This window comes from Mus caroli, chromosome 13 (genome assembly GCF_900094665.2).
Source record: "Mus caroli chromosome 13, CAROLI_EIJ_v1.1, whole genome shotgun sequence".
NCBI classification, from domain to species: domain Eukaryota; kingdom Metazoa; phylum Chordata; class Mammalia; order Rodentia; family Muridae; genus Mus; species Mus caroli.
In genome coordinates this window covers 13862749-13873742 of record NC_034582.1, presented here as the reverse complement: position 1 = coordinate 13873742, position 10994 = coordinate 13862749, and the positions used below count along the sequence as shown (strand labels likewise).

Genomic DNA, 10994 nt, shown 5'->3' with positions numbered 1-10994 from the left:
TTCTTCCTTTTTTTTGTCCTGGAAGCGATTCTTGACTCCTTTTTCTTTAACGCTCTGGGTGTATGATGCTCTAGGTAACTGAATTATTGAACACAGTTTGTAAGTATTTTCCCTCTTTCTTAAAAAAATGTAAAGCAATTTCCGTTTATTTTGTTGTGTTTTTGTTTGCTTTAGAATGTGGATTTGATTTAGGGCCAGCCTCTGTCCCCAGTCTGGGACCCCTGTAGTCAACTTCTAAGTGTGTTCCGAGAATTTACATAAGAAATATCTCCTATTCCACTGAAAGCTTGTAGCGGGCTCTCTTTTCCTGTCTCTTTTCTCTACTCTTGGGATAGGGTTTAATTGCTTCTCCCCCAGGGAGAAGGCTTCTTAAAATAGTCCCGTTCCCTCCATAGGGTGCCCCTTCTAAAGAGGTGCGTCGCTGAAGTATGCCAGCACTTTCACCCCCCACCCCCTTACTGCATTAAAGACAGAACAAGATGTAAAAAACATCCTTACAAAAGCACATCCTACAATTAAAGCTGTGTTGGTTAGCCTGGTTGCAAAGAAGTTTTTTTCCCCCTTCCTTTTCCCTCCGAAGCCTCCTGAATCTCTCACATGCTAGTTGAGCTTTAATAGGGAGGGGAGTAATGGAGAACTCATCGAATCTGTAATAGCTCTTCACTTGACTGCAGCCAGCAATAACAGCAGGAGCAGGCAGAGATAAGAGAGAGGAGAGAGGGAGAGTGTGTGTGCAAGAGAGAGGGAGAGGGAGAGAGGACACGCTCTCTAAAGCTGCCACTTTTTCCTCCCCTTCGCTCTTTCCCCCCATCCTAGGATCCAATGATAGCTGGACAAGTCAGTAAGCCCTTGCTGTCAGTGCGGAGTGAAATGAATGCGGAGTTGAGAGGTGAGGACAAGGCTGCTACTTCAGACAGCGAGCTGAATGAGCCCCTGCTTGCGCCCGCGGAATCAAATGACAGCGAGGACACTCCCAGCAAGCTCTTCGGTAAGTCTGTCTAGGTATTTCATTTCAGTCCTACCATGTTGTCCGGAAGAGCAATCCAGTCACCACCACCCTAGCCCCCCTTTCCTCCTGTTTTTCATTCTTTTTTTTTTTTTTTTTTTTGGTAAGTGCTAAAGAGGAGCCTCGCATCTTAGAGGGGCTAAAGCACGGAGTCTGTTCTGTTCAACTGTTCAACTGGCTGGGAGGATGCCCTCCAAACTTTTTTTTTTTTAACCAACAAGGAACTTACTTACTGCCCATTTGACTTGTCAAGTAGTGTTACCATGTCCAGGTTGGAAATTATTCGAACAAACCAGAATGAAAAGAAAGAACAAATGTGGTAAAAATCATCAGGAAATCAGTTCCATTGCGTGAATTGGTTAACATTTATTGAATAAATATCGACTCGGTTTCAGGTTGCTTTGCAGCCTTTTGTTAAGGGGAAAGAGAGTAAAGAGTTATTATCTGTAGTCAAAAGATGAGAGAGGAGAACTGAAAATGTCAATACAAATCGCTCTGTGCCAGGTAAACAAAGGTGGCTACAGGCATGGCTCAAAGAAACACATTTTGTCATTACCATCTGAGTGAGTATTTCTTCTTTTAAAGGGGCTGAGGGAACAGAATATCCCCTACCTTTCTCCCCTATCCCCTCTCTTTAACATATTTTTGCCTCATGCTAACCATGGCAACAGACCAGGACCTTTAAGGAATCTGTTTCATAAACGAGAACAAACAGAGGGCCACTTCAGCTGAGACATCTGTCATTCAAGCATGACAGTCTCTAAGCCAACTCCAACTACTGTGGTCTCTAATCAGGAAGGGGAGCGGGCTGCCGAGGCACGTGCTGCTGATGGATGCTGTGAGATGTCTGCTGCACAAGTACTTTAGGCTTCTGAGTGACATTAGGTTTTCAGAACAGCAGTTTCTGACACACTTGCTTTAAATTTTCTTCAAGTGTGTCTGTCTCTACCTCTCTACAATTAACCTAGTATAAATAAGCAGGAAACTGTTTGCCCTCAGATTAAAAAAAATAATAATGCTAAAGTTTGGAATCAAATAACATCCACACATAAAATACTTGGCGAAGAATACTGATTTAGTTTAAAAAGAGATTTTTTTTTTTTGTGTGTGTGTGTGTGTTAAATAGAGAACAGACACTTTCTTGAGAGATGAGCAGTTCTCAGCCAGCTTCACAGAAGACATCCCTCTACCTACAAATGTCCAGGCAGACACCAGAAGGGAACCACACAGAAACTTTGTTTTGGATGTTTCTTTTGGAAAAAAATACTGATTTTTTTTTCCCCTAAGACTACAACTGATTCTAGTTTTAAGGAACCCAGTGGTCACTCTTAGGTCAAAAGATACAGAATCTGAAACTCCAATTCTCCATCCTGCAGAAGTTTGTCGTTGTAGTCTAAGACTGTAGCTGGGTGCAAAGTCATGCCTTAACATACTCATTTTAAGAGGCTAATGAGAGAAAGCAGTAAAGCCATCACCGACGGGAAGGCGAAAGTCCACCTGCAGCCCCCTCGGATACTGACTATTGTATAAGGCTTTGGCTTTCCAAAGGCAGCAGATCCTCACCTGACCAAAAGCAGCAGATGTTGAAGTATATGTTCAAAATGTTCCATATATTCTTTTAAATAAGCACATTTTGTCGACTTTGGTTTGTAGCCACAACTTGTTTTCTGTCAGTTGAAGAGATGAAAGGATGACAGATTTCTCATCATATTTATTTAGATTTTTTTTTTAGTGTTGGGAACTGTAGCGCATTCTGTACCCTGCTTTTACTGGTCTGCACTCAAAGTGAAGGAAGCTTTGAAAAGCCTGAGGGGGCAATGGAATTTTATTTAAACTTCCCAGAAAACATATTTTAAGTGGAATCTTTCTGGGATGCCAGAGACCAAGGAGTTCTACTTTAACTGGAGACCCACAGTGGACTTGGAAAGGCACCTACCTGCATTTTTGAGATTCTCAACTTTAGAGTGTGTGAGAGTCCAGTGAATTCTCACACTCTGCCTCTAGACATTTTACAGTTACTGGCTTGCCTTTCTCCTCTAGATTACTTTATAAACACAATGTGAATCATTCACAGTTTTCAAATAGGCAGGGAAGAAACAAGAAACAAGTTGATTTAACAGTCTTAAAAACTTGAGAAAAATCCGAAAACAACACGAGACAGAAATTGTATAAAGTGGACAGAGCTGAGAGCATTCACTGGTCTTGCAAGAATGTCCGAGTTATTGGGACAATTGTACTCTCACTTTTGAATAGTGCTAAGAACTTTGACTACGGCTAAGAAATGAAAATTTTAGTTTACAGAACTGTCTAAAACTTACTAAAGTATTCGTCACCCAGTCTTTTTAGGGACTTTGAAGATAAAATGTATGGTGCTGGCACGTGCTGTCTTTCTTAGCACGTGGATGTCTGGGGGCATCATGTTATGTTTTTAGATATGATTCTGAATGTGCTCTTTATTTGATAACAGAGAATTGTGTTGTTCCTGGGCAATCCAGCTTTTCTCCAAACAGGGTCTTTCTGCCGTTTCTTTCTCAAGCCACCGTGCCTCTATTTTCCTTCCTGTTGTTAAAGCCTGTGCTTCTTGTATGGAAAGGACAGATCAGGGCAAATCCTGTGCATTTTGCTGTGTTTAGTGTCATGGAGAGACATTAGACAACAACAGGGGACAGAAGGAGCTCGCTTTTCCTATTGCACCTGAAATTTCAGTATAAATGGATTTCTTTAAAGCTTGCTCACCCATCTGGGTCTCGTTCAAATTAGTAGCCCAGAGGACAGGCCCGTCTTTCTCACAGTATGGCATCTTCAGCCCAAAACTGCAGGAGAAAGGCTAATACTGATGCCCTCTATGGATAAACAAAGGAAATTCCAGGAACCATTGGGCTTTTTATGCCTCTCCTTAAATTGCACCTCTGTACTTAACAGCATCCAAAGGGAAACATACTGTGCAGAATGTTTCAGTGCTCTGAGCCGCTCAGAATGCCAGGAGGAGGAACAAGAAGCCATATGCCAGCCTAAGTAGAAAGTTCAGAAAAGGGCCCTTGTGTTTTATGAAGTAATTACATCAGAGGTAGCATTTTGCTTAACTTGAACAGCCATGGAAGCTAAAGTACACTTAAGAGAGATAAATCCACATTTCATTGAGAAACATGTGGTGAGGCAGTTCTCTGCGATATCATTAAGTTTGCATTATTTATTCTTATACAGCCCATCAAAAAATACGTCCATTTTCAGCTTATGAGCATATTCTGCTACGTTCTGAGCCACAGGAAACAGTGTGGATGGATGGAGGGCAGGCTTGCATGAGGAAGAATTATTAGAGAAACCGGTGCTGTGTCACACAATGCTCTAGCTGCATGATCAAATGACTGATGCCACACAGGGCCAGTCACCAAATATGGGACTAGTGATGTACATACTAGAAACTGTACCCCAAACTGGCCTTTGGCAGACAGTCTCCAAGGGAAAGGGCTGCCGTGTTTCTCCAGTGACATTTATATTGCTCATGTCAATGTCGAGCCTCACTCGTGGTTATGACCACCAAGCATTTAGTGTCCCACATTCAGCAAGCAGGATGCTAACATTCAAATGGCAGTATCCACTGTGTAGTCAGGAAAAGGCTACAGAAAAGATAAAAGTAATATATATCCCTGGAAAAATATCTGTATTCTCAACTGAAGAAGTGAGACCTCATAAAACAGGCCCTAAATATTTCCTCTGTATGTATTTGAGATTTGAAAAATGATTTACGAACAGTTCTTCCCCTGGGACAATTCATATTGTTTCGAGGTAAACCCCATGATTGCTTGTATTTAAGTTCTAGCTGCCTGGGTAGCTGTGCTGGGGTGAGTGGCTGATTTTCTTGTTGTATCACATAACTGCAAGCCAGACACACAGCTCAGAATGTTGACCTAAAAGAGAAACACATCCTTTATGAATGTTGTATGCGAAATTAAAAAAAATATGGCTGTTTTTCTCCTATAACATTATAGCCTTCTTCTTTTTGGCTTAACAAAAATAATGATGATACTCTCAAGAGTGAGCCTTTTCAATATCATTTGTCTGTGACCTACTAGGAGAGGGTTGAAAGCTGGGTCAGTGATTTCTCCATGTTAGGAAATACACTTGTCTGTTTTCCTTTTCCTTCTACTGAGCTTTGTCCAAAATCATGTGTTAGAAAATTTTCTGTTTTCAAATTGCTGTCCAGTTTGACTTGATTAGAATTTATGGCCATGGAGTCATTTTCAATGACAAAAGGATAAAGGACTAAATTGTCTGTCACCCCTCGAGACAGTGGTCTCTGCAGGTCAGCAGGGAGGTCACTGCAGGCATCGTGGGGGCTGCTCTTCAGCAAGGCTGCCTCTTGTCTGTGTGTGCAAGTGGAGGCCTTCGTTACGAGGTCGCTGTCTTCATTACTTTATTTAAATGTCTTTCTCAAGGTTTCAATACCTTGGTTGCTTATAATGCTCTCATAAAATATGCCGGAGCCAGTAATCAGCATGTAGGGCTTGAGCCCCAGAGGGAGTTGGCTGGAAGATGATGAGGAAAATTCTCTAGAGAAATATATTCATTTAAAATATGGAACATGCTTCTACATTTTTAAAAGTTATGTTATATCAATTGAAAATTCACATTCTTTTTCACTAAAGAAGGTATATTTTTCTAGCAAACATTAAAACTTCATATATGCAAATCAACTAAATAATTTGAACAGCATATTCTATGCAAAAAAAAAAAAACTAAACAGAAATCAATAGAAGTATGTATTGGTGTGAGTAAATGGGACTCAGGACAAGGTGTTTGCCAAAAGCAGTTTATGGTTTAATAGTCGCACAGGTCTTTGCCCTGCTGTACTGACTAGCAGAGAAGAGAAATATACACTTAAATCTACTTCTTACATTTGAGAAGATCTAATTCACTGATATAATTATTTAAAAAGTAATTCAGAGGCTGTGTGCATTTAGACAACTTTAGTTTAGTGGTGCTTTGCTACCAGAATATTGTTAGGACATTGCATTGTAAACAAATCCACATTAAGTATATATATATATAATATATATATGTATATTATATATATATATATATCTTTGAAATATATATATATTCCTTTGAAATACACACACACATGTGTGTATATATGTATACTATTCTTTGAAATAAACATAAATCTAGTGAGAAAGGGGCCTCTGTTGAAACTTCTCAGCAGATTGGTTCAGTGAGCCGTGCTCATTGCTAAGCGGCACTGCACTGGAACACATTGTGACTGGAGACTCAGTGGGGACTTCCTTGGTGCTTTCCTTTTCTGCCACTCACCACGCCTGGGGTGCTCTGGTCAGCTCAGTGTTACAGAAGTGAAGTTCAGCATTGCAGAGTCTAAAGATGCTGAGAGGGAATGTGTCCATCAGCCTGAGTGTGCCTATGGCTTTCTCTCTTCCCTTTTATTTTGATTGGCATGGTTTACATACATTGTTATTGTTAAATGGTTCCATAAACAGTTGGAAAAAAGATTTGTCTGCACTCAGCCATTCCTTTAGATCATTCATTCCATCCTAGCCTTTAGAATGTCAGGGTGTTCTGACCTTAAAGGTTACCTGGCACTGTAGCGTTTGGTAGTTTGTCCAGCATTGTCTGTGTCATAATTAATAGAGAGGTGCCTCCCAGGGCTTAGTCCTTTAGTAGACTGCCTACTTTCTCAATTACCTAGTTTAGTTATAGAATTAATGTTATTATTTTCAAAAATTGACCAAATAAATTATTCTTCCACTTGAGAGCTGAGCTTTAAGTAGGCTGTTTCAGGCAAAGCTTGTGTGCTACCTCATTGTAAACAGATCATTTGTGGGAAAGCTGGCATCTCTTTGGCGACCTTGCTGCTCTATGTTTTGGGATTAATAATACATCAGACATCACACATTTAAAAGAAAGGAGCTGGAAGAAGGAAGTGGGGGAGTTCAGCTCTGCTCTTGAGCTGCCCCTGATTGCTCAAACCTTTCTTAAGCAGGCGAGGCAATTGTAGGGGAAGGCGCACTTACCCAAATCTGCACCTGGCCAACTGAATTCACTTCTTGAGTTTCTAATGCTAAAGAGAAAGATAGCAAAGTGTTGAGACCCAACTGGTGCCCTGTCAGGGGGCAATCTCTATAACATTTCCTGCTGTCAGGTTAATAAATTTTTAAAAAATATCCAAAGGCAGAGGTAGCTATGGAAAGCTCACAGTAACTGTTGCCATTCTCCCTGGATTCACTTCTCTTTAATATCCACCGTGGCTCTGAAATTTTCTTGTTTTTGTTTGCCTGGTTTCTGTATTTTGCTGTTGTTGTTTGTTTGTTTGTTTGTTTTGTTTTGTTTTTTAGTGGTTTATGCTATTTCTTAGTTTAAAAATGTTTATCCTTTGAGATTCTACTTGGTGTTTCTCTTAGAAATCTGACTATAACTTGTTTTAATTTTTTGTGGCATTCTCCAGTTGGATACCTGTGGAGCATCATGCTCCATCCAACTCAAATGAAGTTCTGAAACCATCAATACTGGACTTATTTTTGGAATATCTCCAAGTAATGGGTACATTAAAAATCATTCATTAAGAGAAGATTTAGATCTTGGCAGTTATTAGGCATGAGGCAATATCTAGTTAATAACATGTGGACCAACTCTCAGTCTTTGAGTATAAACTCCAATCGTCTGATTGCCAGAGTTGAGGTTCATAAAAATATAAAACCGAGTGGCCTTGTTATAGACATGCTCAATGCTATGTTCCGAACTATCAGATAGACTAAGGATTTTCTCTTGGTTGCAGAGGTTGAAAAAAAATAACACTAAATCTCTCTTCATTAAAGCAAGCCTGTCCTCAGAGAAATGGAAATTAACTTTGTGTTCTAAGTATTCAGTGATAAAAGTCTAGTCCTGCCACTTGCTATGCAGGATCTCTATAAAGTCACTACTCATTTACCTATTTCATTTTTCTAGTATGTTACATGGGTATCTGCACTGTATCTCAGAATCTTAGAGAGCACCTTTAAACTTCCTCAAATGCTGGCATTGGTTTAAGTGTGATTGCAGTTGAATATATAATAAGACTCTGCTATATATTTTTACACTAAATTGCTAGCCATGTGCAACTACTGCTGTTTAAGTACTTGTATTGGAGAACTGTACTCCCATCAAAACTATTTAAAGAGGGGGAAAAGGTGACCCAGTTGCAATAGCAGAAACTAAGAAATGTCATTGCACATAAATTGAATATTTTCAAAGTTCTTTGAGCTGAACACCATAAGAGGAAAAACTCTATAATGAAAGTTACAGTCATTAAGATGATTAAAACCTTTTTAAGAAAATAACACAGATAAAACACCACTAACGCTTGTTGGTTTGTACTGAAAATAAGGTAAACAATGAAGGTGTTTTTCGGAGACTTGTGTACCAATGATATACTGGAGGTTTCATCAATTTGATGACTGTCTTGACCTGTCTTTTGGCATTAGCATTTTCTTATACTTATCTATAAAATGTCTGCCTTTAAATATTTTTCTCTATTAAAATAATTTACAGATATTTTGTTTCCTACTTTTAAGTCCATGCAACTAATGGGGACAGGGAATGACCTGATTGCCATAATAGTTTGTTGCATTCAAGGAATCAGAAAAAAACATTTTGTCCATTGGAAGGCTAACAGTGTACTTTCCTCTTGATCTTCTTATGTATCCACACAGTGCTTCACAGTGTCTATCAAATTTGTAGTACTATGTATTTTGTGTCATAAAGTTTGTGGTAAAGGCTAGTTTATAATAGTAAGCATTCTTTTAGTTCTCATCATTCATGCACTATTTGAGTAGACTGATGCATATAAAAATAGTAATCTTATATAAAATGGATCAAACTTTTGCTAATAAAGGACTACAAATTACTACTTTTGGACATTTTGGCTGTGATCTACTGTCTTTTTGATCCTAGCAGTCTGGTACCAGAGGGAACAACAGGATTCCTCAGAAATTGCTCAGTAAATTTTAATTTAGTAAATTTAATTTTAATTCAGGAAAGCAAATTGAGGTTCTACACAATTTGCCTTGGAAAAGGTATATGTGCTTTTTTTTGGTTTTTTTGTTTTGTTTTGTTTGTTTGTTTTGTTTTGTTTTTTTTCGAGACAGGGTTTCTCTGTATAGCCCTGGCTGTCCTGGAATTCACTTTGTAGACCAGGCTGGCCTTGAACTCAGAAATCAGCCTGCCTCTGTGCTGGGATTAAAGGTGTGTGCCACCATGCCCGGCTGTATATGTGCTTTTAAAATAAAAAAATCTATCCAAGCTCAGGAAAATACCTATGTGTAAATTATGGAAACTTTAGACATGTATCAACTTGTGGATATACATCTATCGTCTATCACAGCATTAAGTACTGATCATTATTTTAATCAGCAAAAAACCCAATTTGTTCAATTGTAAGTAAAATGTTTGTCACACAGTTCTACAAGAATTTTGTGTGCCTGAATCACACAAAATGTGTGCCTATTTACATAGGCATGTGTTGGGGTTTGTTGTGGGTTTGTGATGTGCAAGAAATAATTGCCATTTTAGTCATTTGCTACTGAGATAGTGTGATAATACTCATTTTTGTTTGTAGCTTTTGACTGCTACATGTGATGATTTTTCTCTTGGTATTGGTATAGCACAATTTGCTTTTGCAAATTAATGGTTTTGTGTAATGCATTGAAGACAAGAATCAACCCTGTCAGAAGAGAAGAAAGGCTAAAGGATTAATTTGGTTTAAATATGCAAACATTTGAAGCTGTTTAAAAAGCATGAAAGCATTACTGCAGAGTCACTTATTGCCAAAATCAACCAAAGGGAGAAGAGAATAAAAATCAAGTAAGAAAACACACCACCCTGTATTTAATTATGAAGGAGTAGAGGGCAGGAGTAGAGGGGTGAGCTTGACTTTGTAAGAGCTGGCCTTTCCTCAATCCATCGATTTCATTTACCAAATTTTCAAAAGCTAGAAATACACAAAAAAAGGAAAGACCCTGCACAGGAAGCAGCATGTGAGACACATTGTGCACAACTAACCTGTCAATGAAACCATGGAATGCTGGCAGTAGATTGCAGTGTAGTCAGTGAATGGGCAAACCCATAGGGCGAGAATCACCTCAACCCTCTGACAGGGCTTTCCCAGACTCTGAAAGGGAATATGCATGTGCCTTTGAGTGTTGGATGGCTCGTTTGGGTCAGTCTTCAGATTAAGGCAGATTTGAATTTTAAATTGACTTAAGGAATTATCCAAAAATTTAGGCAGATTGGTTTATGCTTTAACTTGAAGTCTTTGATTCTCCCATTATATTTTTTGTATTCATAGTAATTTCTTAACAAGCCACCTGGAATCTACAAGGAATCAGAATTTTTCATTTTTTAAAGTTAAGTATCCTGCTTTGAAGGGCTTAATGTCTTCAACTGACTGCTTAAGGAAGCAGTGAGCTTGGTGCTTCCTGGGAGCCTTGAGTTGGGTAGGCCAGCCTAGAGATGGGGCCACACGTCTTGTGATCAGCAGTGTATCAATATGGCTTTATAATGACATAATAACCCAAGCCCTGTAGCGGTTTATGGTTCTTTTGAGAATTCTTATGGATTCTCAGAGTGAGGGAGGTCTGAGAAAAGATCCTGAAAGCTTTCACAAAATCTGGCCATGTGACAGGGAACTACAATGCCTGTGATTTAGCTGCTAAGGAATCCCATCGACCAGGAGCATCATTAAACTTTTAAGGTAAAAACAAACCACAGAGCAATTGGTAGATATGAAGGGTACGGAGTGGCCAGAGTGACTGCGGAAATTAGAAAGTGAAGGTTCCGAGATGAGAAGCAAAATGCAGGGACCCTGTTGTCGACCTCAGTGTCCTGCTTAAAAACAGCGTTCTGTGTGCAGTATTCTGAACACTAGAAGCATGCTGGGTCTCTCTTTCTCTCTCTCTCTCTCTCTCTCTCTCTCTCTCTCTCTCTCTCTCTCTCTCTCTCT

The 10994-nt window shown here is 39.3% G+C and overlaps 1 protein-coding gene across 2 annotated transcripts in view; it reads left to right on the top strand.

Moving 5' to 3' along the window:
• Positions 1 to 698: 698 nt before the first annotated feature.
• Positions 699 to 10994, top strand: part of Pou6f2 (POU class 6 homeobox 2) — a 382578-nt gene continuing 372282 nt past the window's right edge. Inside the window, exon 1 of one of the 2 annotated variants that reach the window (XM_021180807.1) lies at positions 699 to 988. In XM_021180807.1, coding sequence (XP_021036466.1) covers positions 823 to 988 — 166 coding nt within the window. In that variant the 5' untranslated portion in view covers positions 699 to 822. The remainder of the gene's footprint in view (positions 989 to 10994) is intronic. The other variant, XM_021180808.2, reaches the window with a different exon arrangement.